The sequence below is a fragment of the Balaenoptera borealis genome (assembly GCF_965194805.1).
Source record: "Balaenoptera borealis genome assembly, chromosome: 19".
NCBI lineage: Eukaryota > Metazoa > Chordata > Mammalia > Artiodactyla > Balaenopteridae > Balaenoptera > Balaenoptera borealis.
The window spans coordinates 52,666,432-52,690,708 of NC_138878.1; the positions used below are offsets into that span (position 1 = coordinate 52,666,432).

Below are 24,277 nucleotides of genomic sequence, written 5' to 3' on the forward strand. Positions count from 1 at the left end.
GGAGCCCGTGCATCAGGGAGGGAGGGGGAAATGGGATGAGACCGGTGCCAAAGTGTTCCCATTTCCCAGCCCCAGGAGTTTGGGGCACAGGGTAGGGGGGTGGGCATCTGAGGAGATAGGCTGGTAGTGTCTCCTAGAGGTGGCGGGGTGGGGGGAGACTTCGGAGAGAGGAATCAGGATGGACCTCATCAGGGAGGCGAGGGTAGGGAACCCAGCGGGATAGGACCCACCCTAGGTGTAAGCCAGCCTGGGTCGGGGACGCCAGAATGGGCGGCAGGTGCCCTTCCTCAGCCTTCCTCTCCTTTTCCATCGGCCTTTGTCTCTCCCATCTCTGTCCCCTCCCATACTGCCACCTAAAGGTGACTGCCTCACACTTCCACACCTTCCAGCCACAGAGAGCCCGGGACCCGGGAGACCGCCCTCAGTGGGGACGCCAGGCGTCTGTCGGGGAAGGAAGTGGCCGCGACCCTGAGAGGGGTCATCGGGGCGTCTCAGCATCCCGGCTGCTCTGGGCTGAGAAAGCTGGGTGTGGAGCAGGGGAGCTGGGCAGGCGGGCCACCCCTAGGGAATGAGGGGGCAAGGGAAGACCTAGGGAGGGAGCTGCTGACCCAGGCACCCAGCCTGTTTATCAGGCCTGGTGGGGGCATGTGTGTGAGCTCACGGCCTGCCGTGAGCGCTGGGACTACACCAGCGCACCCCACTGCTGCCCCCAGCCCCTCCCAGAGGGGCCAGAGTGGCATTGGCAAGGGAGGAGGGGTCAGCACAGGGGCAGGAGCCCCGGGTCAGCCAGTGGCCCTCTCCCCTGGGCCCAGCTCAGGATGCAGAACTCGGGCAGCCTCCCGAGGTCTCATCGTTGCTCAGCGAGCGAGGCTGCTTCTCCACTCCCAGGAACCCCAGGTCCTCCCACTTGGCACTGCCTTGTGTCGCTGGGACTCATTGCCGAGTTAGGAGGGGCCGGTTTCTATCTGCCTTTCCCAGCGTCTCTCCGTCAGCCTCTCGCTACACGCCAACACCTTCCCCCCAGCTTGTAACATCCGTCACTTCTCACGATGGAAACACAGTCCCTGTCTGTCCTCCGCTGCTCCTTCCCAGCTCCTTGTTATTCCGTCGCTGACTCTTTAATGATGCTAATAGTGGTGGCGGTAATAACAACAAAACTCATCATCATCGTTGTAGCTGCAGTTTATCCAGGGCTTTCTATGTGCCCAGCACCGGACTAAGCACTTTTAGGCTCAGACAGCCCTGGGAGAATCGGTCTTACTCTCGGCCTGTCTGCCAGCCTCACTCCCAGTGTTTCCAAGAGCATGGGCCGCTTCCTCAAGCCCATGGGCGAGATCGTCCCCCACCCCGGGGCCCGTGGCCTCCCTGAATCCAGAGCCTCTTGCCTCCCCATGGGTTGACTCAGCGATGAGTCCCAGTGACCCAAGGCAGTGCCGAGTGGGAGGACCTGGGGTTCCTGGGAGTGGAGAAGCAGGCACCACATTTAGGGACAGAGAACTTGGGGCTCAGAGAGGACATGGTGAGTATGCGGTAGAGGCAAAGATAAGCCCAGCCTGTCTCATTCCTGAGCCTGGCTTCCAGCGTATCCTGTCATCTCCGTGTCTCAGAGCTTCCCCTGCTTTTCGAAACCCTCATTCTTCTCTGGATAGAATTAGTTTGGATTTTGCTCCGGGGCCATGTAAGGGGCAGAGAGCAGGAGGAAATCTGAGGCCTCCGGGGTTGGTGATGGACATCCCAGCCCCCTGAGCCTGCTGCTTCCCATTCCCACGGGGCAGGACCCCAGGGCAGGAGGTGCACGCTCACTGACTCCAAGACTCCTTCCCACACTTCCTTCGTGGGACACCCTTACCATGGTGTAGAGCTGCCCTCTCCCTTCTCTGTTACTGATATTTTTCTTTAAGCCAGCTCACTTTCTTAAGTATATTTTAAGAGAATACTTTATATCACCACTCTAAGTGGAAAGCCAGGCTCACTGGCCCATAGATAGAAAGAACCAGAAAAACAAAGTGAGAAGCCAACAATTGTATTACGTTATAGCTGGCGGCAGCTCCTGTACCCTCTTTGTTAAAAAGGGAGATTAGCAAGTATGAGAGAGGTGTTCCAGGCACAACAGCACAGAGATGGAGTCTTTCTCTTTACCTAATCAGAAAGCTTCAAAGAGAATTAAGAAAAGAGTAAGTTTCTCACTGTGTGATTCAGACTTATTCAAAGCCATGTTCACGAACCACCTAAATTCTCCCATGCCACCAGCAGTCCCATGTTCTACCTTCTGGGAAAAACTACCCTCAGACATCCCTGGACCTGAGGGGTCACCTCAAATCAGTCTTAAGGCATATTTATTAAATACCTGTTGTGAACCAAACAGAAGACTAGGTGCTTTCACATGCATGATCTCATTTAGTCCTCACTATAACCTTGAGAGATAAATATTATTCCCATGTTACAGATAAGGTAACTGATAAGGTAACTGAGGCCTAGAGCTGTTAAACAAACATACAAAATCATATACAAGATCATGGTAAAATGGAGCTGTCAGGACTTCCCTGGTGGCTCATCACGGGGGCGAGGGCAGTGGTTAAGAACCCGCCTGCCAGTGCAGGGGACATGGGTTTGAGCCCTGGTCCGGGAAGGTCCCACATGCCGCGGAGCAACTAAGCCCGGGCGCCACAACTACTGAGCCTGCGCTCTAGAGCCCGCGCGCCACAACTACTGAGCCCACATGCCACAACTACTGAAGCCCACGTGCCTGGAGCCCGTGCTCCGCAACAAGAGAAGCCACCGCAATGAGAAGCCCGCACACCACAGCGAAGAGTAGCCCGCGCTCGCCGCAACTAGAGAAAGCCCGCGCGCAGCAACGAAGACCCAACGCAGCCAAAAATAAATAAATAAATAAAAATGGGGGGGAAAAAATGGAGCTGTCAGAATCTGACCCAGGTAAAGGGGTCAGACTGAACTTGGTAAAGGGGACTTATTTTGAAGTAGCCCCTCCCCCACCCCAGGGTCATGGGGAAGCCGGCCGCCCCACCAGCAGAGGCCCCCAGCAGGGAGGTGCTCTGGACAAGGAGCTGGCCATCACTGCTTACTAGCTGGGTGGCTTCCCTCAACTCTCTCCCTTCTCTGAGCCTCAGCTTCATCATGTCGAAGGGGGTAATCGTGGGACCTACCTCGGGGGAGGTTGTGAGGGTGAATGAGTCATGTCTGTAAGTGCTTAGCCCAGAGTGAACACCCAATAAAAGATGGCTGTGAGGGTCCCGCCCAGACTCCTCTCCCTGTTCTTGCACAACTGCAGAAACTGCCCTCCTCTCTCTCTCACTCCCTCGCCTGGCTCTCCCTGTCTGGCCCAGGTGCCAGGTTCTTGCTCACACTTATTCCAAGGCCTTTCCCAAGTCCGCTCGAGCAAGTAGGCGCCCCTCTACTAGTTGCCAGACATTTGTACCCGGCCTCGACCCCTCCTCTGGAACCTCTTAGTCTAGGGGGAGAATGGACATGAAACAGGTAAGTATATAATTACAGCTTGTCGCAGCACTGTGAAGACCGGTATCAGCGTGCCATGAGAGAGTAACAGAGGCGTCCCTAGGTTCAGGTTGGGTGAGGTTCGGGGAGGGGGGGCACATAGAGGCATAGAGGCAGGGAGGACACTCTTAGCAGACGAAGCAGCCCCCCAGGCCTCAAGGCAGGACTGAGCCGTGCCGCTTTCACCTTTAAGTTCTGGCTCGGCTCTTCTCTTCCAGAAGCCTCCCAGGATTGACCCCCAGCACATACTGATTATCCTATATCTCTTTGGCACTTTCAGGACCCCCAACCAAGCAAGAAATTGGGCATACAAGTAAAATCAATGAGAGCTTTTACTTTCTTTTTTTTTTTTTTAATTTTTATTTATTTATGGCTGTGTAGGGTCTTCGTTTCTGTGCGAGGGCTTTCTCCAGTTGTGGCAAGCGGGGGCCACTCTTCATCGCGGTGCACGGGCCTCTCACTATCACGGCCTCTCCTCTTTTTTATTATTATTATTATTATTATTTTAAATTAATTTATTTATTTTTGGCTGTGTTGGGTCTTCATTTCTGTGCGAGGGCTTTCTCTAGTTGTGGCAAGCGGGGGCCACTCTTCATCGCGGTGCGCTGGCCTCTCACTATCGCGGCCTCTCCTCTTGTGGAGCACAGGCTCCAGGCGCGCAGGTGGCATGTGGGATCTTCCCAGACCAGGGCTCGAACCCGTGTCCCCTGCATTGGCAGGCAGATTCTCAACCACTGCGCCACCAGGGAAGCCCAGCTTTTACTTTCTGAAAGAACAATTCCCTTCTCGGAAGGGACTCCTCCAGTCCAGGCGAAACGATGTCCAGCACAGAGTAGACCCTCAGGAAATGTGTGGTACGAATGAACGCTTCTGTTTCTTGAAATGCATGAAACAAAGGTCTACGATTTACTAGGAAATACGTCAAAAATGTATCGGTACGTGGCTAGATGGCTAGGTGTGTGATGAGTGGAAGGGCGATAAAGCAAGCGTAGTCATGTGCTAGTGGTGGAATCTTAGTGGCGGGTATGCAGGTATCCACTGTGAAATTCTTTCATCTTTGCAGTAAAATATTGCCAGGGGAGAGAAGCAACATATGTGATTAAAATGGTGGTATTCTGGGGACTTCCCTGGCAGTCCAGTGGTTAGGACTCAGCGCTTCCACTGCAGGGGGCACGGGTTCAATCCCTGGTCAGGGAACTAAGACCCCACAAGCCACACAGCGCAGCCAAAAAGGGGGGAAAAAAATAAAGTAAAAAATAAATTTAAAAACAAAAATAAAACTTTTAAAAAATGGTGGTATTCTACAGATAAGTTAAAACAAGGAGAACATAAAGTGCCAGGAACATCACCTTTACTGTGCACATTAGGCCCCTCCCCTCCCTGGTGTGTCATTTAGTCCTTATTGATGCATCGCTTTGTATTTGTTTTCATGTTCTGTCTATATACCTCATCTCCCCACAAAGCCTGTAAACTCCCCAAGGGCAAGAACACTGTCTCTTATGTCCGGTCCCACGGTTGATGGAATTTTGGAGCTGGAAGCCATGTTTGCAGTCCTCTCCTGCAGACACCCACCCCCCTTTATATGGGAGGAAATGGTGGCCCCTGGAGGGGAAGGATGCGGCCTACAGGCGCACGGTTCTGACTGGAATGTAGGTCTCCCAGCGCTCAGGCCCGTGCTTGGCAAGTGTTCTAGAGACGTCATAGGCGACTGTGCAAGGTCAGGTTCTGGCAAGAGACAGGCCTGCTGCTTTCTCCTGGGTTGCCCCCCCCCCCCGCCCCCAGCAAGTGCCCTGGCCCCTCTGAGCCTTAGTTTCCTCATCCATACAATGGGGATGATAAGGGAACTTCTGCCTTTGGGTTGTGGGAGGCTTAAATGGTTACAGAGTGTGAACAGCCCTTCACACAGTACCTGGAAACTACGAAGTGCTCAGTATGTCGTAGTTGCTATCATCAATGGTCCGGGCTTTGAGCTGGGCCTTCTGTGTCACTATTCCTGTCCTTGTAAAGAGGCCTCCTGTCATCAGAGTGGCTTCCCCCCTGAGCCTTTGGCCCTCGTCCCCAAGAGAGGATCTCCCACATGTACCTCTTTCCTCTCTCCTATTCACTGAGTCTCCTGATACTAAACAGGAGAGAGACCTCTTCGTTTTTAGAATATCCTTGGTAGCCCTTAGGCTGTTTCTCCCTCCACTTATTGTGTGTTCTTAGTCATGTTTCTTAACTTGCGTAAGCCTCCATGTGATTTTGTATAACATGGGGCAATAGCAGTACCTCTTACCTAACTGGATGGTTGGGAGGATTCAGTGAGGTCATGCAGGTAAAGCGCAGGGAGCCTCGCACGCCTTGATTGCGCAATACACACAAGTTACTGTTGATATTCCTTTGGTGCCACACTCCTGAATGAGGATGCTACCCCCTTGGGCTTCACCAAGGTTCCTGCCACTTTTTCCCTGGTGCTTCTGCCCCCACTACTGGCCTGGAGGGGCTTTCCCTGCACGAATTTCCTCCCAGTGCTGAGCATGAATTTTGCACTAGTGAAGCATGGCTTGTCCCTGTAATGGCCCTCTTCCATCGGATCAGCCTGAAATCTCCAGCTCAACCCATCCTGTGCATCGGACCCCCCAGCTTCTCCGGTGAAGAAGTAAGAGGAGAAAAGACAAGCCTCCCCTCCACGGATCCCTCCTGAGGGAGCACAGTGGACCATGATGAGAGTACAGTGTGTTGTATTTATCCACAAATCTCAGTACAGCCCCCTTAAGGGACTCCAGAAATCTATCCTCCTACTTCTCCCCGGCTCCTTCAGGTCATTTCAGCTGATATGACAACAGGAATGTCAGTCTGTTCAACAAGGCCAGTTCATCAGTTTAGGGAATGATGCTGATGACGGTCTGGAAGAGAGAAGGAGAGAGGGAGTGGATGTAGGGCGCACAGTCGCAAGACCTCTACCCTCTTGCACCCTAGAGAGATGGGAGGGAGACTGACTACTCTAGCTCCGGAATTGCTTGCGTCTGGGGAATAATATAAGGAAGGCGGCACCTAGATTCAGGAAGAATAGGGAGACAGTCCTCCCAGGCAGAGGTGCCAGGGGCCTCTGTAGGGACAGAGAAGCCTCGTGTGTTTTGCCTGAGAGGATCCCCTGCCGCCTCCACAGCCCGGGAATAAACAAGGGTGTGCCTTTGGGTTCCAGGCACAGTCTTAGGGCTGTTACACACCCTCACCCTTTTGCCCCAGGCTCAGGCGTCTGAATGTACTAAATGCAAAGAGAAGAGCTAGGACTTTCCTTTGAGCCCAGAGGGAGGACCAGCATCCCACAGGAACCTTTATCCTGGGCTGGCCGGGCAGGTAGGTTGCTGTCAAGCAGGGAGAGGACAGAGCTACAGGTTCCCGCCACCCAGCATGTTGCCACAAGGCAGCAGGGACAGGGCAGCGGAGGGATGCACAGAATAGGGAGGGAGTCTGACGGGAGATGCCGAGGAGAGGGGACAGGCACACAGAGGGGAGGGTTTCAGCAGCCCCTCCCTTCCTGGCTCCTAGATGTACACAGGTCCCTGGAGGACTTTTCTGCCTCAGTGGGAATGGAAAGCGCCCAAAAGATGAAAGCAGGATGTGAAGGGCAAAGAGCAGTGAGGAAAGGAAAACCAGAGTTGGAAAATGGGTTGGATGGTGTCTGCAGAGGCTGAGTGTCTGTCCACAGTGCAGTTGTCAGTGAACAGGCAACGGGAAGAGGATGTAAGAGCATCTCCCAAGTAGGAAGTAGAAACCACGTGGGCACTCACCTTCCACAGAACTGAAAGGTCAATGAAGGGCTTGTTGACCAAAGCCTGAAATTCAAGGACAAGAGGGTTAGCCCCCAGCATCTGTCCCACCAACCCTCCTAGGAGAGCCTCCACGCCACCGCCCCCACCCCCACCCACCCTGTGCTCGCGAGACTTACTCCAGATGTTATGGTTGTGGTTGCAGCCACTCTTGGCTGGTCAGTGAGTCTGTTTTGATGATTGTCCTGTGGATGAAGCCCAGGCTGTCATTACAAACCCCCAGACCCTAAGGGTCTCCCAAGTTCCTTTTCCCCAGTGGCCAGCTTCCCCTAGGGTGACCGGGGCTGGGGCAGAAGGCATAGGCTAACCCCCTGCCCCTCACTATCCAGAAAGGTAACCTATGTTGCTGTGGGAATTCTGTGAGAGATGGGAGGAGAAGCCAGGAAGAATGTCTGCCCCTACTGATTAGTCTTCCCTCAATTCCCTTTTCTTTCAGTTAATGAGATGTTCTCAGTCACTGAGAAGGGGCCCTACTGGAAAGGGAACCCAGAGAAGCCACGCAAATACCAGGACCATAGTTTAACCTCAGCCCTGACTTCAAAGCTGCCCCTTCTACACACACGCTAACCTGATCCCTAACTCGGGTGAATGCCTGTCCTTAATCCTCTCCCCACTCAGCAGTGTCTCCCCCGCTGCACTGCTGCTGCCCACCTCAAATCCCCAAGCAAACAGCCCTCTCTTGGTCTCTGCTTGGTGAATCCTGGCGTCTGACTCAGAGCCCTCTCCTTTACCCTGCACACTTTCTACATCATTCCTTCCTCCCCACCCACGCATCTCTGGTTCCGTGGCTGGTAGCCCATGTAGCTATGGGCTTTGAGGCCTGGGCCAGTCCTCAAGGTGGTGTCCCAAAGAGTCCTCGTGGAGAGTGGGGAGTGGGGACCTGGGGCAGGCAGGAGTCAGCCTTCTCCTGTTCCTCCTTGGAGCCTGTTATGCTGTGCGTGGTGCTGCTTGCCTCTCCTGGGCTCCGGTATCTATTCCCCCTATGTAAGTGGGGATCAGATATCCTCCAGAAGGCCTCCTCTGATGGGGCGGTGTGGAGGAAGAGAAGGAACCCCGACTTGTGATCCGCCAGAGCTGTGTGCTAGCCTCATGACCTTGGCAAATCCCTTAAACCTCGCTGAGCTTCCGTTTCCTTACCTGAGAATCAGGGAGTCAGCATCTTCACCCTGACTACCTCAGAGGCTTGTTATGAAAATTAAACAGAACAGGGCTTTTCTCCCAAAGCTATTCCTCAAGCTCAAGTTGATGCTCTGGGTTTTCTCAACACTCATTCTCTTCGCGCTGTAATAGATCTTGGCCTCAGTAACTGCTTCCTGTTCCCCAGGAGAGGCTTCGTGTTCCTCCCTTTAGATCTCCTTAACTAGGGGGCAGCTCCCTGAAGGTGGGGCTGGGTCCCATTCACATTCTCTGATACAGGGCTTTGCAGATAAGATGGCTTAATCTTTCTGACCAGCTGACCACCAGCTCCTTTGTAAGGGAGATGGCAAGGGAGAAGGAGGACACAGTTACATAGCTGCCCAAGCTTCTTTCACCAAATGATAGGGACCTGGGCGCCCCAAATGTCCCAAGGGTTTAACCTCTCCCTCCCCCAACACCCTTCTCCCCACTTCCCCACCCCTGTTCACCTACATTCAGCAGCTTGTTGGCTTCCTTGCCGGCTTCGTTGGTCCCAATATGAACAGCCTGATGCAACCCGTCCTCCTCCTTCCCGGCCTGGCCAGCAGCGTGGTGGACACCTTGGCCAAGTTTCTCCACTTCCTTTCCAGCCTGACCAGCAGCGTGGCTGACCTCGTGGCCAAATTTCTCTGCCTCCTTTCCGGCCTGGTTGACCCCATCGTGGACCCCTTGGACCACTTTGCCAGCCTCCTTTCCAGCCTGTTCAGCAGCATGGTGGGTGCCCTGGCCAAACCTTCCCGTCTCCTTTCCAGCCTGATTAACTCCATGATGGACCCCCTGGACTATTTTTTCTCCCTCTTTCCCAGCCTGCCCTGCAGCATGGTGGACCCCCTGGCCAAACTTTTCCACCTCCTTTCCAGTCTGATTAACTCCATGATGGACCCCCTGGACTATTTTTTCTCCCTCTTTCCCAGCCTGCCCTGCAGCATGGTGGACCCCCTGGCCAAACTTTTCCACCTCCTTTCCAGTCTGATTAACTCCATGACGGACCCCTTGGACTATTTTTTCTCCCTCTTTCCCGGCATGGTGGACCCCCTGAATCACTTTGTTTGCCTCCTTCCCAACCTGTCTAGTAGCATTGTTGACTCCTTGGACAAACTTCTCTGCTCCCTTTCCTGCTTGTCCGGCGACATTGTTGATTCCATGGGCTACCTTGTCCAGGCTGCGGTTGAGCCCCTGGACGCCCTTGTCCAGCTCCTTACCGGCCTGGCTCCCCACACTGTTGAGTCCATTAAAAACTTTCTCCCTTCCAGCTTGAGGGATTCCATTATTGATGCCTTCCAAGGCCTTGCCCACCTCTCCTTCTGCATTGCTCAGCCCTTGGCTGATCCCTTCAGTGACCTTCTTAACGGGCTCAGCATTGGCCGCCCATCCAGGCAAGGGCCCCAACAGCAGCAAGAGGGAGCAGGAGCTGAGCAAACTGGCAAGATGCATGTTGTTGGGAAAGTGGGGACGATGCAGAGAGGAGCCAGGGAGGCAAAGCTACTATTTATCCTCTGCTTCCTTTCCTCTTCTCCACCCCTCATGACTCAATTACCCTGTGAGGCACTGACTTGATCCCCAGTCAGGGAGGTATTTCCCAGGGAGATTTGGGGTTGAGCAATGACGAGTAGGAGGAAGAGTGGGTGAGTCATGAATGGAGAAGACTCACATGGCATCTTTGCTCCTTGCCCAGCTCAGGCCCTCCACCCTAGAGCCCAGATGTCTGCCCTTCCAATCACTTCCTCTTTTTATTCCTCACCGACTATCCAGGCCTCCTTTCTCCCAACCACACCTTCAGGCACCCACCATCCCTGGGACCCAGGCCTGGTTCTTCAGCATCTTCACTCCTCTCGGGGGACCTAAGGATCCAGTTTCCCCAGCAGCAAGAGTCTGGAAAGATGGGAGGCACAGTCAGGGGGTGGGGAGCAACTCCGGGGAGTTGAGGGAATCATCAGACCTTGTTCCTGTTGTTCTTGTTGACCCCCAACGCCCACACTTCTTATGCTCCGGCCACACGGGTCTTCTCCCTGGTCCTCAAACACACCAAGCTCATTCCTGCCTCATGGCCTTTGCACCTGCTGTTCTCTCTGCCTGGAATGCAGAAGTCAGATCTTCACAAGGTGGTTTCCTCCTCACTCTCTTCTTGGCTCAAATGTCACCTTCCCAAAAAAACCCTTCCCTGGCCGTCCCACAGCTATACTCTGTAATATCATCCTTTAGTTTTTATAGCTCTTACCACAATCTGAAATTATCTTATTTTATTGTCTGTCTCACCTATCAGATAGTAAACTTCCAGAGGGCCTTTGTCTGTATTGATCATTGTCACATCCCCAGCTTCAAGAACATTGCCTGGGGTTCAGTAAATATTTGAACAGATGGATGGATTAGAAGACGCCAGGGGAAGAGAGTCCAGGCCTGAACCTGAGTCTCAGAGGGTGCTGGAGGGAAGGTTGCCTGTATCCCCAGAGCAGCATAAGGTCCCTTGTTGAGGGTTGCAGATTTTGGAGCCAGGATCACATTCTTGTCCTACCTCCCAGCCCTTGGGCAAGGGCAGGGGGCTGACTGCCATGAGCAGGGGCAGGACGCAGTGTCTCCTGAAAAGCCAGTTGAGGCAGTCATGGGGAGGGGCTGAAGACCCAGGGCAGCAGAAGACTGTCAGCCAGAACCTGGGCTGAGGGCCAGGAGCTCATCCCTCCTGCCCTCCTCCCCCTGAGGCCTCCTAAGTCCCAACCTGAAGCCTCAAGTGTTGACATATTGGCAAGGGTTGGAGAGGGAAAGAGCTAAGAGTTTGGCCTATGCGTGGAGAGGGACATCAGAGGGAAGGGCAGGGGGTGGTTGGTAGGTCTGTCGTTGGTAGGTCTGTAGAGCTAGTTCAGAGGGAGCCTGAGACCAGAAGGATGGGGGCCAGTGGGTGGGTACAGTTGGGTGCAGGGGTAAAAGATATTTGGGTTTGAGTGCCAAGAGGAGAGCCTGGGAGAGGGGGTGAAGGTGGGATTGCTGGTGGGAAGGCCAGGCACAAAGGAATGTGTAGGGTGTGAGCAAGTGGGGATGGCAGAGTTATATGTGTGGGTGCCCAGGTGTGACAAGAAGCTGCACATGTTTTCAGGTTTTGCTCAAACAAGGGTGACAAGGCCCACTCCCCTTGGAGGACCCAGGGTTCCATCCCAGATCCTGGACACTTGGCTCCACCCAGAATCAGGCCTCCCAGACCCAGAGACCCAGAAGCTTCTGCCATCTCTAGGTTCTGCCTACAGAGGGTGACTAATTGTGCCACCTCTCCAAGCTTGAGCTCACCAAATCTGTTTCCCAGTTTCACGGTCCAGGGACAAAGTCAAATCTCTGGGCAACCTCAGGTGTAGCTTTCCTGCCCTTGTCCAGCACCTGAATGAGGGAGTTTCCCATGCCGGGAGATTGCTGGGTAGGGAAGGGTGAGCTTCAGAATCCTAATCCGCCCCGAGATTGAGAGGTGGGATTTCTCCTTCGAAATGTACTCCATTTCTCTTTTCCACCTCTCTCTCTCTGCCCCACCCTACCATCTTCCATCAGCCTCGGTCCCTCTCCTCAGTGCTTCATTCCCATTTGCCACTATTTGATTCAGGACTTTGGCATCTATCTCCGTACGTGAGATTAGCCTGGAGTTGTCCTTTCTCTGCTGGTTTTAGTAACGTGGCTGTGCTGTTTCCTAGAGTGAATAGAGGAGGTTTCAGTAGCTGAGCTACCACAGCGCCCCCAAAGCACTCCCACCAAGCATGCAATATGCGATGTGCGCATACACAGTGTGCTTGCTGCTCCACAGGGCCTCAGAGCACGTGCCCTACCCACAGCCTCTCAGCACAGGAGCTGCTACTTGGCTTCCCAGCTCTGCTTAGGCTCTGCAGCAGGTCCTGTAGAATGGCAAATATTTGTTCCCTATGCTTCAGCAAATCTTGCCCATAAAATCATCGGGATCTGAATCAGCCTTTGGGAAGATACATCTTAACTCCTTGGTTCTCCTCTTGTTATTGGCCTACTCAGATTTGCCATTTCTTTTTGTACCAGTTTTGATCCCTCATATTTTCTAAGAAAATTTTAATTGCATCTAGCTTTTCATATCTATTCTTGTAAAGCCGTACCAAATTGATCTCTTTTCAGTCCTGGTTTTATTTGTGTACGCTTTTCCACCATCTTGATTATACATGTTAAATTTGTCCCCCTTTGTTCTGTTTTTTTGGTCTTGGTTCATTGAAATCTCCCCAGCTGTACACTCAATTCATTTTCAGTTCCACCTTTCCCGGGCCATCCAAGCAGGAGGGCTTCACCCTTACTCTGTGCCATGGCAGGTGCTTAGCAAACTCAGTTCTCATGGAGGTCTGGGGAAAGAAGAGGTTATGTCATTCTGCCCCTTCTCGCTTCCACACCTCTCTCTGGGATGATGACTCCTTCCTGGCCTAAACCTCACAGCCCCTAAATCTTGGTCACAGCTGTGTGTCAACCGGCCCTGCAGGTGAAGGTGCCTGCCTGTGAGTCACAGGTGTGCAAGCAAGCCCCCACCTCCCATGCTTTGGGGGACGGGAGCCATCTGTCTATTTGTTCTTCCCCTAATGTTTACTGAAAGCCTGCTTTGTGTCAGGCACAGTTCTAGGAGCTGGAGGACCAGTGGTGAACAAAACAGAAAAGAATGGGCCCAACGGGGAGACAATGAACAAGTAAGTAAGTCAGTAACTAGATCATGGAAAACTACATGAAAAACCATAAGGAAAAGAACAGAGTGCTGTGAGAGGATAGGACTTGGGGGTTGCTCTAAGACTGGGGATCTGAAGAAACCTCAGGAGGTGACATTGATTCATTCATTCTGGTATTATTTATTGAGGGAGTACCTTTCAAGTGCCAAACATTCTTCTAGTCAACAGGTATAAAAGTGAGGAAGGCATGGGCTTCCCTGGTGGCGCAGTGGTTAAGAATCCACCTGCCAATGCAGGAGACATGGGTTCGAGCCCTGGTCCAGGAAGATCCCACGTGCCGCGGAGCAACTAAGCCCGTGCGCCACAACTACTGAAGCCCGCGCACCTAGAGCCTGTGCTCTGCAACAAGAGAAGCCACCAGAATGAGTAGCCCCCGCTCGATGCAGCTAGAGAAAGCCCATGCGCAGCGACGAAGACCCAATGCAGCCTAAAATAAATAAATTTAAATAATTAAATAATTAATTAAAAACAAAAACTGATTTAAAAAAAAAAAAGTGAGGAAGGCAGACAAGCACTCTCTAGCGGGCAGAGACAATTGGCAAGCTAACAAATGAATAAACAGGATGATTTTTAGAGAGACATATGCTGCGTGGAAAATATAGACTGTAACCCTAGAGCAGTTTTGCACACTGGAATATTTAACCCAGGATGGGAAGTCAGACAAGGCTTCCCGGACGATGGGTAGACGGAGGGAGTGGGGGTGATGGCAGATAGTGACTGAGAAAGGAGAGAACTTTAGACGTGGAGTTAGGAGGGCCTCTCTTAAAGGGTGGCACCTGAGGGAAACCAAGAGGCAGCCAAGGGAAGACCTGGGTAGGACTTCCAGGTACAAAGAAATAGCTAGGGTAACTATCCAGAAGAGGGTCCAGAACGGCATGGAGCCAGTGTGCCCAAAGAGAAGAAAGAAGAAAGAAGACAGCAGAGAAAGGGCTTTGAAGACCAGTGTAAAATGTTGGATTCCATTCTAGACGCCAGGGGTGGGCTTGGAACGGTGGTACACGGCCACACGCCTCGACTGGGAGGGGGCCTTCGCGCTGCCTCCTCTTGTGACGTCACTGGACTGTGACGTCACGGCAAGAAGCTCCAGCTCCTCCAGCCCCCGAGCCCCCGTCTCGCAGTAACATCGCGGCGGGTGCCGAGGCAGCTGGCTGGGCCATGAAACCTTAGGAGGCCATGTCGAAACGCGACGTCATCCTCACCAATGTCACCGTTGTCCAGCTCCTGCGACAGCCGTGCCCAGGTGAGGGAGGCGGCGGAGTGCCCCCAGGGAGGGGAGGGAAGGGCGGTCGGGGAGCTCCTGTAGCCGGGTCTGAGTACCTGCCGGCGAGCGGCGCACCAGTAGTGTCCACCGGGAGCCGGGCAGGAGGTGCGGGGTGGCCTTGCCTGCCGGGGCTCTTCCATCCGGAGCAGCTGCCCTTGCTCCCTCCAGCCCCACCCTCCTCACCACCGGCTTTGCCGGCAAAGTGGTTTCTATGGCAATGGTGGAGGGGACGAAGACCCCTGCCCCCAGGTTGGGTTTTGCACCAATAGCGCGGTGGAAGGGTAGAAACAGGCCAGGAGGGAGGCCGGAGCCGGGTTTACGAGGGGACGCCTCTGAGGACGGCCGCTGGTTGTTGAAGCGCCTGGGCGAGCGAGGTTTCACATAAAATTGACGCTGCTGCGAAAGAGCCGCTTGGGGATTGGTGGACTTTGTCCTCCCTGGATCGCACAAAGCGAGGACACTTGAGCGCGCCGGGTGCCGAGCACTTTACAGGTGTGCGCTCAGTGAAGCCTCACAGCCACCTCTGAGGCCAGTGTTTAGTGTCCCCATTTTACAGGGCGGCCACCAGATGTAAGAGGACACAAAGCGCGTTTCTGGGTCTCAGCACGGGAATAGTGGAGTTGGGACTCGGGGGGTCCCTGCTCGCCCTACCTCCCCCGGCCAGAGGTGCGCGCATACGCTCCAGCCAGACGAATCCAGGCCTTCCGGAGGGCCACCCCATTCGCTCCCGGCCTCCTCCCTGGCCTCGGGCGAGGCAGTCGGCGGCCTCATTACCGCAGGGGTGGGCGTGGCCGGCGTGGGGCGGGGCTTGGGCGGGGCTCCAGGGTCCTGGAGACTCTGCTAGACGCAGCAGCAGGCAGGTTAACAGCTGTGGGCCTTGAAAACCCTCCCTGCTTATCACTCGCTCAGTGATCTCAGGCCTCGGTTTCCCCTTTGCGAAGTGGGTATATAGCACGTACCTCACAGGATTCAATGAGCTGATGCACGTGAAGAGCTCGGCACCGCACCTAGCCCTTGGTGGCACCCAGGAAATGGGAGCGTCATTGTAACTGGTAGAGAGCGCGCCCGATCCAGTGTTTCACCTACCGGGTGAGGCTTCATCACTGAAGCTCCTCCGGGCTCTTCCTTCCCAGCACAGCAGCTCTCCTCCAGCCCATGTACCCCACCCTGGAGCGAAGGGAGAAGGGAAGGCTGGGGGAAGTTGTGAGAGAAGGACCACCTGGGTTTTCTTTTGAAAGGTCACTGAGTGGGCTCAGATCCCCACTCTTCACCCATATGGACAGATCTCCCCTTTTCATGAGAGCAGAAACAGAACCCCCAGGAAAACAAGCGTTCTTAAGGTCACCAATAAACACTGACTAATACCTTTATGAACTTGTAGTGGTACTGGAAACACGCACAGCCCAGCCTCACGCCACAAGGTCTGTGGCAGCCTGGAGAGACCAGGGAGAGAGACAGGTCGGCTGACCCCCAGCTCCTATCCCCACCCGCGCCAAGGTGCCTTTGATTCTGGTGCCAAGCGCAACTCCTACCTTCATCCTCCAGGCTCTCTCCAATCCCTTCCCTCTCCCTTTCCTCACGAATACACTTCATGTCAGACCTTCTCCCCTCTATTAAAATCAGCACCTACTGGGCCTTGAGATCTCACTGAGACCTTACAGTAGCCCCCAGGTGGCGGGTCAGATGTGACATCAAGAAACAGGCCAGAGTTTCATTAACTTGCTCAAGACAACTCAGCTGGCAGGTGGCTGAGCCAGAGCTGACATCCAGGCCTGACCCCCAGCTTGAAACCCTCTACCAGCTAGGCCCCTGACTGCTGTCTCCACCACGTTTCTCCTCCCTACCTGAAGCCCTCACCTGTAGCTCAGGTAGCACAGCTTCAAGCACAGGTGTTCTTGATGCAGCATAGGTGCGGATCTGTGTGTCTGGAGAGGCAGAAGCTGATATGGGTTTCCATTTGTTTCATATATTACGATAGACCTGTGTTTCCTAAACTTCTCTGAGGGTAAGAATCACCTCGTTGGAAACAGGATTCCTGGGCCTCAGTGCAAACCCAGAGTCAGATTTCCCTAGGAATCAGCCTCCCGGTGATTCTTACCAGAACAGTTTGGGGACCACTGGACTAGATCGATTATCAGGCAAGTTTGGGAAATGATCTTTGAAATATTAATGTACGTGGAACGTTTCCTAGACTCTATCATAAGCACTACATGTATCACTCATTTAATCCTCACGGTGACCCTCTGAGAGAAGTACTATTATCATCTCCATTTTACAGAGGAGGAAACTGAGGCACAGAGACTATCACCCCTAAGCAATTGTTAAAAATATGTACCCACTGAGTTAGAATCTCCGGGGAAGAGGCCCTGGCATGGATATTTTAAAGCAAGCCCACCCCCTGCTCATTCTGTTGATCAGGTCGGTTTAGGAAACACGGGGCTACATGGTTGGCCACTCAGGGCCAGGAGCCAGCAGCAGGTTCTGGGTGGCAAAGATGGCTCATTCTGTCGCAGTCATGGTGCGGCCCACTGCCCCTCCCCCACTCCCAACAGTGACCAGAGCACCACCCCCACCGGAGCCCCAGCCAATCAAAGAGCAAGTCCCACCACCTCCGCCTCCTGCACCTAAGGTTTCTGTGGTTCGGGAGCTGACTGTTGGCATCAATGGGTGAGTCGCCCCGGCCCCTGACCCATTCCTGAAGCTTTAGGGCCCGGCCTCTCCTCAGTCACTAACTGGAGCATTTCATCATGTCTCAGCAATGCTTTCATTCTGCCCATCCTGGAAAAACAACAGGGATAAGGTAAACAGGGCTCCACCTTCAGAGAGCTCACATTCCGGCGGGAAGTACATAAGACTGAAGAGGGCAGTGTTAAGCCGGGGAACTCAGGGAAGGCCTCTGGGAGGTGACACTGGAGTAAGGCCTGAGTGACAACTGTGCAGCAAGCAATGGCTGTGGGGCGTAGGTGGCAGCTCAGTGTAATAAGGACGGGCAGGAATTCAGCATGGCTGGTGTGGCACAAGCAAGGGAGAAGAGGGAGGGCAGCGGAAAGCTGGCAGGGGCCTGGCGGACCGTGGTAAGGAGTTTGGACCTGGCTTTACTGTTAGAGAGTGGTGGAGGTTTTCAGGTCAAGAGATATAATCTGACCTGAAGTTCTACAAGATCCACCCAGCTACAAGGTTGGGAATAGGGGTATAGGACAGATGGTCAGAGGAAGCGCAGAAAGCAGTGAACAGGCTGGTGAGGTCATCTGGGCAAGACAACGCTGGCCCGCACAGGGACGGCTGCCGTCTTCCCCACCCAGACCCCTTGAGTGGGACTCTTCTCTGTTACCCCCTTCCCCCTCATCCCCTCCTCTGCGTGCTGGCTGAGCATTCTGAGGACAACCCCCTCAGCTTTCGTTCCTGGACAGATTTGGACGCATTGGTCGCCTGGTGCTGCGTACCTGCTTGGAGAAGGGTGTTAAGGTGGTAGCAGTGAACGATCCATTCATCGACCCAGAATACATGGTGAGCAGCAGACAAAGGGCAGGATCGGGGAGAGTGGGACCAGGGTGGGGAAGGGGTTCAGGGGAGCTCTGTGGAAGGCTCCCAGCTGCCATGTGGAACCTTCACTGAAGTGGGGACTCCCTGGCAATGCTCGCTCCCCGTCCACCCCAAGTCTAGGAGCCATTCTGTCTCCTGCAGGTGTACATGTTTAAGTATGACTCCACCCACGGCCGATACAAGGGGAGCGTGGAATACAGGAATGGAAGGCTGGTCGTCGATAACAATGAGATCAGCATCTTCCAGTGGTAAGGGCGGCTGTCTTATGCAAGCCTGCAACATACTAATGCAGGGGATGTAGAGGTGACTAGAAGGGGATCCCAGCCTCTCACATGGGGTTCATAACCCCCCAAATTGTGTGTGCACATGCCTCTGGGTACTGGTTTGGAGAGGGGGCCCACTGTACTCAAAGTACTTTTTTATTTAACACACATGTGCGTGTTTTCTCTCAGGCATATCAGCTCAACCTGTCTAAAACTCAACTCTTGATTATCCTTCAACCCTCAAATCTATTCATCTCCCTGCCCGGGAAATGGCATCACCATCTAGCCAACTGCTTCCACTCAGTTCCTACATAGGAGCCACAGAGACCTTTTCAAAACATCAACTGGACCTGGTTACTCCCCCACTTAAACCCTCCAGTGGCTTCCCATCACCCAACAAATACAATCCCAGCTGCTGACAGGGCCTCCCACCAACTATATGCCCTGTTCCCCAGCCTTCCCTTGTCACCTCAGCGACACTGGCCACCAACCTCCCGGGACCCTGCGCCAGCACCTTTTCTTAAAACCCACTTCACCTAGCTCTCACTGATACAAATACTCCTCCTTCATTGGAAGATACGTTTAGAATCTGCAAGTCAAAAGCAGTAACGCTGGATGTTTAATAAGATTCAAATACATTTTCAAAACACCAAAAAAATTAAAAATTTATAAAATGGGAAACAGTAAACCTACTTTATCTTTCTAATGTAAATTATCAGCCACTGCCGGCCCTGGGGCTGCCTCCAATTTCCAATTTTACACACACGCACACTCGTGAGCTCTCTCCAGCCCCAGGCAAGATCTGCAGCCTTCCCAGCACTCCTCCCAGCAGGTCCACTCTCAGCCCCGCTGTTTATTTGTGGTCAGGTGGTCAGGGATGGGTGGAGGCGGGGACTGGAGAGTCAGTGAGAATGGGAGAAGCTGCTTGACCCAAATTTGAAATCATGACAGCAAAAACAATTCCAAATTCCAGCAGAGCAGTCATTACTCAGACATACTGTGTCCTTTCCTTCCTCAGCCTGGGCGCCATCGTTGCCGCCAGCCGGGGTATTTTCCCAGCGCTGCCCCGTCCCCACACAGCCGCCCCCTCAGTGTGTGCCCCGCCCAGGTGCCACCTTCCCTGGTGACTGCAGCACCTCTTCCCCCTTCCCCACTGCTCTCCATCATCAGCACGAGCTGCACTGCTTGGGTGTGTACTTTGCCCCGCTCCGCCCTTTCCAGTCGGGTGGCCCTGGGCAAGGCAATGAACTTCCCCAAAAGCCTGTTTCCTCACGTGTCTGATAGGGATGCTGAGCATGCCCACCACAGCCATAGCAGGGAGCACGGCCAGAGGCGTGTGGGGAGCGCCGGGAAGGGCTCACGCAGCCTCCTTGCAAGGAGGGCCCTGTCAGCCTGCGGCACCACTGTTGCTCTGGCACCCGCGGGCACAGGCCCTGGCCCGGGGTGGACTCAGTACTTCCTTGAAGAATGAACAGAATCCTCAAAACAAGCCCCTGGGCAGGAAGGCAGGGCCCATGACAGCCTAGGGGAAGGGGCTGGGGTCTCCAGGGGCACCAACTCTCTGCCCCCCATGCCAGCTCAACAACTGCTACAAAGGAATTTGTTGAAGTGCCCTTCCCCCAACTTGGAAGGCAGGAAATGAGGGGGGCATCAGAGAAGAGCTACTTGGGTCAGATGATGAAGTGTGACCTGACAGATGACCAGGGAGCAAGAAGAACCATGTGTGGTGGCCCAGGGAGAAGAGAGGAAGCCGCTCATTCATTCATCCCTAGGGCCGGCCTGCCTGTGCTCCCAGGCAGCTCTGCCTCTACTCTTTTCACCTCTGTCCTGGCTCTTCTGAAAAATGCCAGTAATAACAGTACTTACCTCAGGTCATCAGGGTTAAAGGAGTTCAATACAGGTAAAGCACTCAGCACACAGGCACATGGCAGGTGTTCAGTAAACATGTGTAGAATGGCTAATAAAAAAAACCCACACACATTGACTGAACCCCTCTGGAGGGAGCAGACCCAGCCTTGCTGCCATGGAGTGCTCTAGATGAGACAGACACTAACAATCACAAAAGCAAATACCGCAGTTGTGATAAAAACTGAGGGAAAAGATTAGTATAGAGTTTACCCATATATTGTTTGTTTGCTAAAGCCAAGTAGAAAACAGCAATAGTAGATGTTTAATATGTTTCAGACACAAATGTTTGATATCGAGTGGAAAATGTATATCGATAAAACAAGAAACAGAAAATCTCCTTTACCTTTCCAATATAAACCACTAGCCACTGCTAGCCCCAGGGCCGCCTCAAGGCTTCAGCCCCCTGGGAGCTGCTCTCTGGATGTGCTGTGTGTTTTCAGACACTTGCCTGGCCTCTGGTAGCAGGATCCCTGTTGCAGGAGCTGAGTAGTCAAGAGAAGAAGGGCTAGGAGGGCTGTGATGAGGTTGCCAGGACTGAAGCCAGAAGCAGTAGGGCAGGCCTCACCCTCCTGGGGTCTACATCCTGGGCCGCATATGTAGAAAGGGCCTGACCTGGCTGGGAGTAGTCTAGACGGTCCCCCAGGCGGGGCTTGAGGCCTGAGTTGGGGAGATGGCGGCTTGTACCCAGGCATAGCAGGTACAGTCAAGAAAAGTGGCCCACTAGGGGGGTTAGCGATGAGAGGCAAGACCAGCAGGGTCGGACCCATCTGGGGCAGCTAGGGATGTGTGGGGTGAGGGGAACAGACGGCCAGGCAGGAAGGTGTCTGGTCAGCCTTTCAAATGGTGAAGGCCATGGACTATGAAGGCGAGAGACTGACTCACGGTGCTACCGCCCCTCCACAGCAAGCAGCCCAAAGAAATCCCCTGGAAGTCCGTCGGGAACCCCTTTGTGGTGGAGGCCACAGGCGTGTACCTGTCCTTAGAGGAAACTACAGTAAGTCGGGGACAGGTGCCCAGGGCTGCCTGGGGGGTGTGGCACTTGAAGCACCTCATGACACCTGTGCACCTTCCCTAGGCCCACCTTGAGGCAGGTGCCCTGCGTGTGGTCATCTGTGCGCCCTCTCCAGATGCACCCATGTTTGTCATGGGGGTGAACGAAAAGGACTACAACCCCGGCTCCATGAAAATTGTCAGGTAATGGGCAGCAACGTTCTGAAGCGTGTGCCTGAAGGACAAGCCAGCCTGCGGTGGGGAGGAATCCGACTCACCCTCCCCACTCCCACTCCCACTCGGCCCCTGGTGCTCTTTTCACATCAGTCCACTTCTCCTCCCCAAAGTCTTAACAGCCATCTTGTTCATGTTACCCTAAAAGCATCCGTTAGAACTGCACGACTCCCGGAGAACATGCTTGGGGAGCTTCCCCCAGCTGCACCTCTGGTGCCTCCTTCGGTCTGACGGCATCCCCGATGCTCCCTCATCCCCAGCCTGACTTTTCACAAAACCAAGCCTGTGCGCAAACCCTGAAAGGAGGTAAGGGTGGAGGGGTGGCTCTGCGACTCACCTCACAGTGCCTTGCACACCCGGGCCGTTTCAGCAACGCATCCTGCACCACCAACTGCCTGGCCCCCCTCGCCAAGGTCATCCACGAGCGATTTGGGATTGTGGAAGGGCTGATGGTGAGTTGGGGAGGGGGGCTGGGGCAGGAGGCATGGCTGGGAAACTGTACCTCTTCCTCCCATACTCGCTTAGTGTGTGGAGTTAACAGGGAGAGACTGGTTTGGGGAGGAGAAGCCCACCAGTGGTGAAGTCTTTTAAACTCTGGACCCTGCCTGCATGTGCCCCTCCTGTGACGGTGGTGGAGGCCCCGCCAGCCTCCACACCTGGGTCACCACCCTGCGCCTGGGAAAAAGAGGCATGGGAGCTTGGGAGCAAGAAGGCCTCACCTCGGCCCTCTTCTTCCCCAAGACCACAGTCCATTCCTACACTGCCACCCAGAAGACAGTGGATGGGCCATCAAAGAAGGCCTGGCGAGACGGACGGGGTGCCCACCAGAACATCATCCCGGCCTCCACGGGGGCTGCCAAGGCCGTGGGCAAAGTCATCCCAGACCTCCAAGGGTATGAGGGCATGAAGCTGCAACAACGGTGGGGGGTGCAACCCAGGAGGACTGGACTAGCCCCCAATCCTTGAGGTGTCTACTGAGCGGAAAGCAGAGACAAGGGGGAAATGATGGAGAAGTCCCTGGGTTCTGACTCCCGCCCCTGATGTGGGATTCTCCAGGAAGCTGACGGGAATGGCGTTCCGAGTGCCAACCCCAGTCGTGTCTGTTGTGGACCTGACCTGCCGCCTGGCCCAGCCTACCCCGTACTCAGACATCAAGGAGGCCATAAAAGCAGCAGCCAAGGGGCCCATGGCTGGCATCCTTGCCTACACTGAGGATGAGGTAGGGGCTGAGCAGAAGGGACCCTGGGAAGAGCCCTCTGGGAAGGGAGCGTGATTTTCCATTTGCCAAGGAGTTGTTTGCAGCGTATCAAGATAGGAACTGCAGGGCTGGGAAGGTCACCTCTCCCTTACCTCAGAGTCTTTGCACTTGCTGCCCCTTTGGTCTGGAAAGCTTTTCCCTCAGGTGGCCACATAGTCTGTCCTCACCTTCTCCAAGTCGCTACTTCAACCTCTCATCTCAGAGAAATGTTCTTTTTGTGACCCTTTTCCTTACCTGAAATGTCATTTCATAGTCACTGTTGGCCCTGCTAGCATGTACACTCCAAGACAACAGAGACTTTGGGCCTCGTTTTTCACTTCCATAGCTCCAGCCATCTTCCCAGGGCCTGGCACATAGCAGGTGCTCAGTACATGCTTAGTGAACAAGACAAGGGCTCCCATTTCTCAACACTCGCTCGGGGCAGGCCACAGCCAGATGCCTTCCCTGTGAGGAATGGATATCGCGTCTCTTTGCTCCCAGAAGTGCCAGCTCTGTCCGTCCACCTTGGTGCTGTCTCCCCGCTTTAGCTCCTGAAGGTCCACCCTCACACAGCTGCCAGGATCTCTTAAAGAAATCAGATCACATCACCCCCAGAGCTGAAAACCTTCCTGTGGCCTTCCACCATGCTAGGGCCAAACCCCCAGGGCCTTTGTGCTGCACTTCCTTCCACCTGAGACCCTGCTGAGGGCTGGAGTTGACCAGATCCTCCTAATCATCCAGAGCCAGGCTCACTGCCTCCCCTCAGGGAGGGCCTCTCGCTGACACATTCCACGTGCATTTTTCCCAGGAAGAGATGTCTGTTGGTGCAGCATCAGAGGCTGTTTGCAGTCTGTATCCTTTGGCCAGTCCCCTACCTGAAAAGCCCCCATCTGTCTTCCTCATACCCTGTCCCCAGAAGCTGGACAGAGTGGGGCTCCATCAAATACTGTAGATGAATGGATGGACAGTGTGCTCCACGAGCCTGAGCTCCTGGAGGTCCCTGCTCTGCGACCCACGCTTATCTTTGAAATTCTGATCGCCAGGTCGTGTCCACGGACTTTGTTGGCGATACCCATTCGTCTATCTTTGATGCTAAGGCCGGCATCGCGCTCAACGACAACTTCGTGAAGCTCATTTCCTGGTAAGGGGGAAGAAAGGGATCAGAGAACGTGAAGGGAGGCTGGGGGTGGTCGGGAGGGATCCCCTGAATCCCCTCCATCCCTCCCTCCCTCCCCAGGTACGACAACGAATATGGCTACAGCCACCGAGTGGTGGACCTTCTCCGCTACATGTTCAGCCGAGACAAGTGAAGCAGACTGGCCCGCCTCTGTTTCCCAGTGCTCCCGGACCGGTACCCGTCTCTCCCGTCCCCGCCCTCGGCCCCCCCGGGGGAAAGAGGGGCCCGCGCCGCTGGGCCAACGGTGAAATAAAAACCTAGAGTGCTCACAGCTGCGCCCCGTGTCTCTGCGCCGGTCACAGCGAGGTCGGGTCCGGGATCCAGGCCCACCCCGCACGCGTTCGCTAAGCCCCCGCCCTGACCCCGAAAGCGGCTCCCGCAGGCCCGGGACCGCGCAGGCCCCGGCTCGGCCTCCCGCGGGTCGCCCGGGCACCGCGGCGGAGCCTGATGACGTTAGCGC

General features: G+C 54.4%; 2 protein-coding genes and 1 long non-coding RNA gene across 11 annotated transcripts; 1 reads left to right on the forward strand and 2 right to left on the reverse strand.

The window, feature by feature from the left end:
- Window positions 1-64: 64 nt before the first annotated feature.
- Window positions 65-24,081, forward strand: GAPDHS (glyceraldehyde-3-phosphate dehydrogenase, spermatogenic). 7 transcript variants are annotated; one of them, XM_082367787.1, is made up of 13 exons: window positions 65-3,495; window positions 13,093-13,168; window positions 14,173-14,444; window positions 17,018-17,132; window positions 17,876-17,972; window positions 18,150-18,256; window positions 21,083-21,173; window positions 21,255-21,373; window positions 21,774-21,855; window positions 22,145-22,296; window positions 22,460-22,622; window positions 23,684-23,781; window positions 23,878-24,081. In XM_082367787.1, exons 3-13 carry the CDS (start codon window positions 14,378-14,380, stop codon window positions 23,948-23,950), a joined length of 1,164 nt encoding a protein of 387 aa, XP_082223913.1. In that variant the 5' UTR covers window positions 65-3,495; window positions 13,093-13,168; window positions 14,173-14,377; the 3' UTR covers window positions 23,951-24,081. The 7 variants fall into 7 exon arrangements, with proteins under 7 accessions (XP_082223913.1, XP_082223915.1, XP_082223912.1 ...); XM_082367786.1 differs by lacking the exon at window positions 65-3,495 and adding an exon at window positions 6,617-6,852; XM_082367789.1 differs by lacking the exon at window positions 14,173-14,444.
- SBSN (suprabasin) lies at window positions 6,217-10,006 on the reverse strand. The gene is made up of 4 exons (XM_082367792.1): window positions 8,955-10,006; window positions 7,445-7,510; window positions 7,287-7,331; window positions 6,217-6,398 (listed from the first exon to the last, which is right to left on the reverse strand). The coding sequence occupies exons 1-4, from the start codon at window positions 9,933-9,935 to the stop codon at window positions 6,375-6,377; spliced, it is 1,116 nt and encodes a 371-aa protein (XP_082223918.1). The 5' UTR covers window positions 9,936-10,006; the 3' UTR covers window positions 6,217-6,374.
- LOC309616786 lies at window positions 13,305-24,266 on the reverse strand. 3 transcript variants are annotated; one of them, XR_014237592.1, is made up of 6 exons: window positions 24,088-24,266; window positions 22,754-23,778; window positions 17,090-17,243; window positions 16,323-16,390; window positions 15,552-15,632; window positions 13,305-13,631 (listed from the first exon to the last, which is right to left on the reverse strand). It is a non-coding gene; the product is annotated as an uncharacterized lncRNA (long non-coding RNA). The 3 variants fall into 3 exon arrangements; XR_014237591.1 differs by lacking the exons at window positions 15,552-15,632; window positions 16,323-16,390; window positions 17,090-17,243; XR_014237593.1 differs by lacking the exons at window positions 13,305-13,631; window positions 15,552-15,632; window positions 16,323-16,390; window positions 17,090-17,243 and adding an exon at window positions 18,868-20,661.
- Between the last annotated feature and the right edge of the window lie 11 nt (window positions 24,267-24,277).

Bases quoted from the DNA above. Each gene is read 5' to 3' on its own strand.
- SBSN (XM_082367792.1), bottom strand. From the start codon at position 9,935: ATGCATCTTGCCAGTTTGCTCAGCTCCTGCTCCCTCTTGCTGCTGTTG. The intron at 7,332-7,444 runs GTAAGTCTCGCG...CTTGAATTTCAG, and splicing joins CCACAACCATAACATCTGGA to GCTTTGGTCAACAAGCCCTT. The intron at 6,399-7,286 runs GTGAGTGCCCAC...TCTCTCTTCCAG, and splicing joins ACCTTTCAGTTCTGTGGAAG to ACCGTCATCAGCATCATTCC.
- GAPDHS (XM_082367785.1), top strand. From the start codon at position 16,909: ATGGTTGGCCACTCAGGGCCAGGAGCCAGCAGCAGGTTCTGGGTGGCA. The intron at 17,973-18,149 runs GTGAGCAGCAGA...TGTCTCCTGCAG, and splicing joins TCATCGACCCAGAATACATG to GTGTACATGTTTAAGTATGA. The intron at 23,782-23,877 runs GTAAGGGGGAAG...CTCCCTCCCCAG, and splicing joins TTCGTGAAGCTCATTTCCTG to GTACGACAACGAATATGGCT.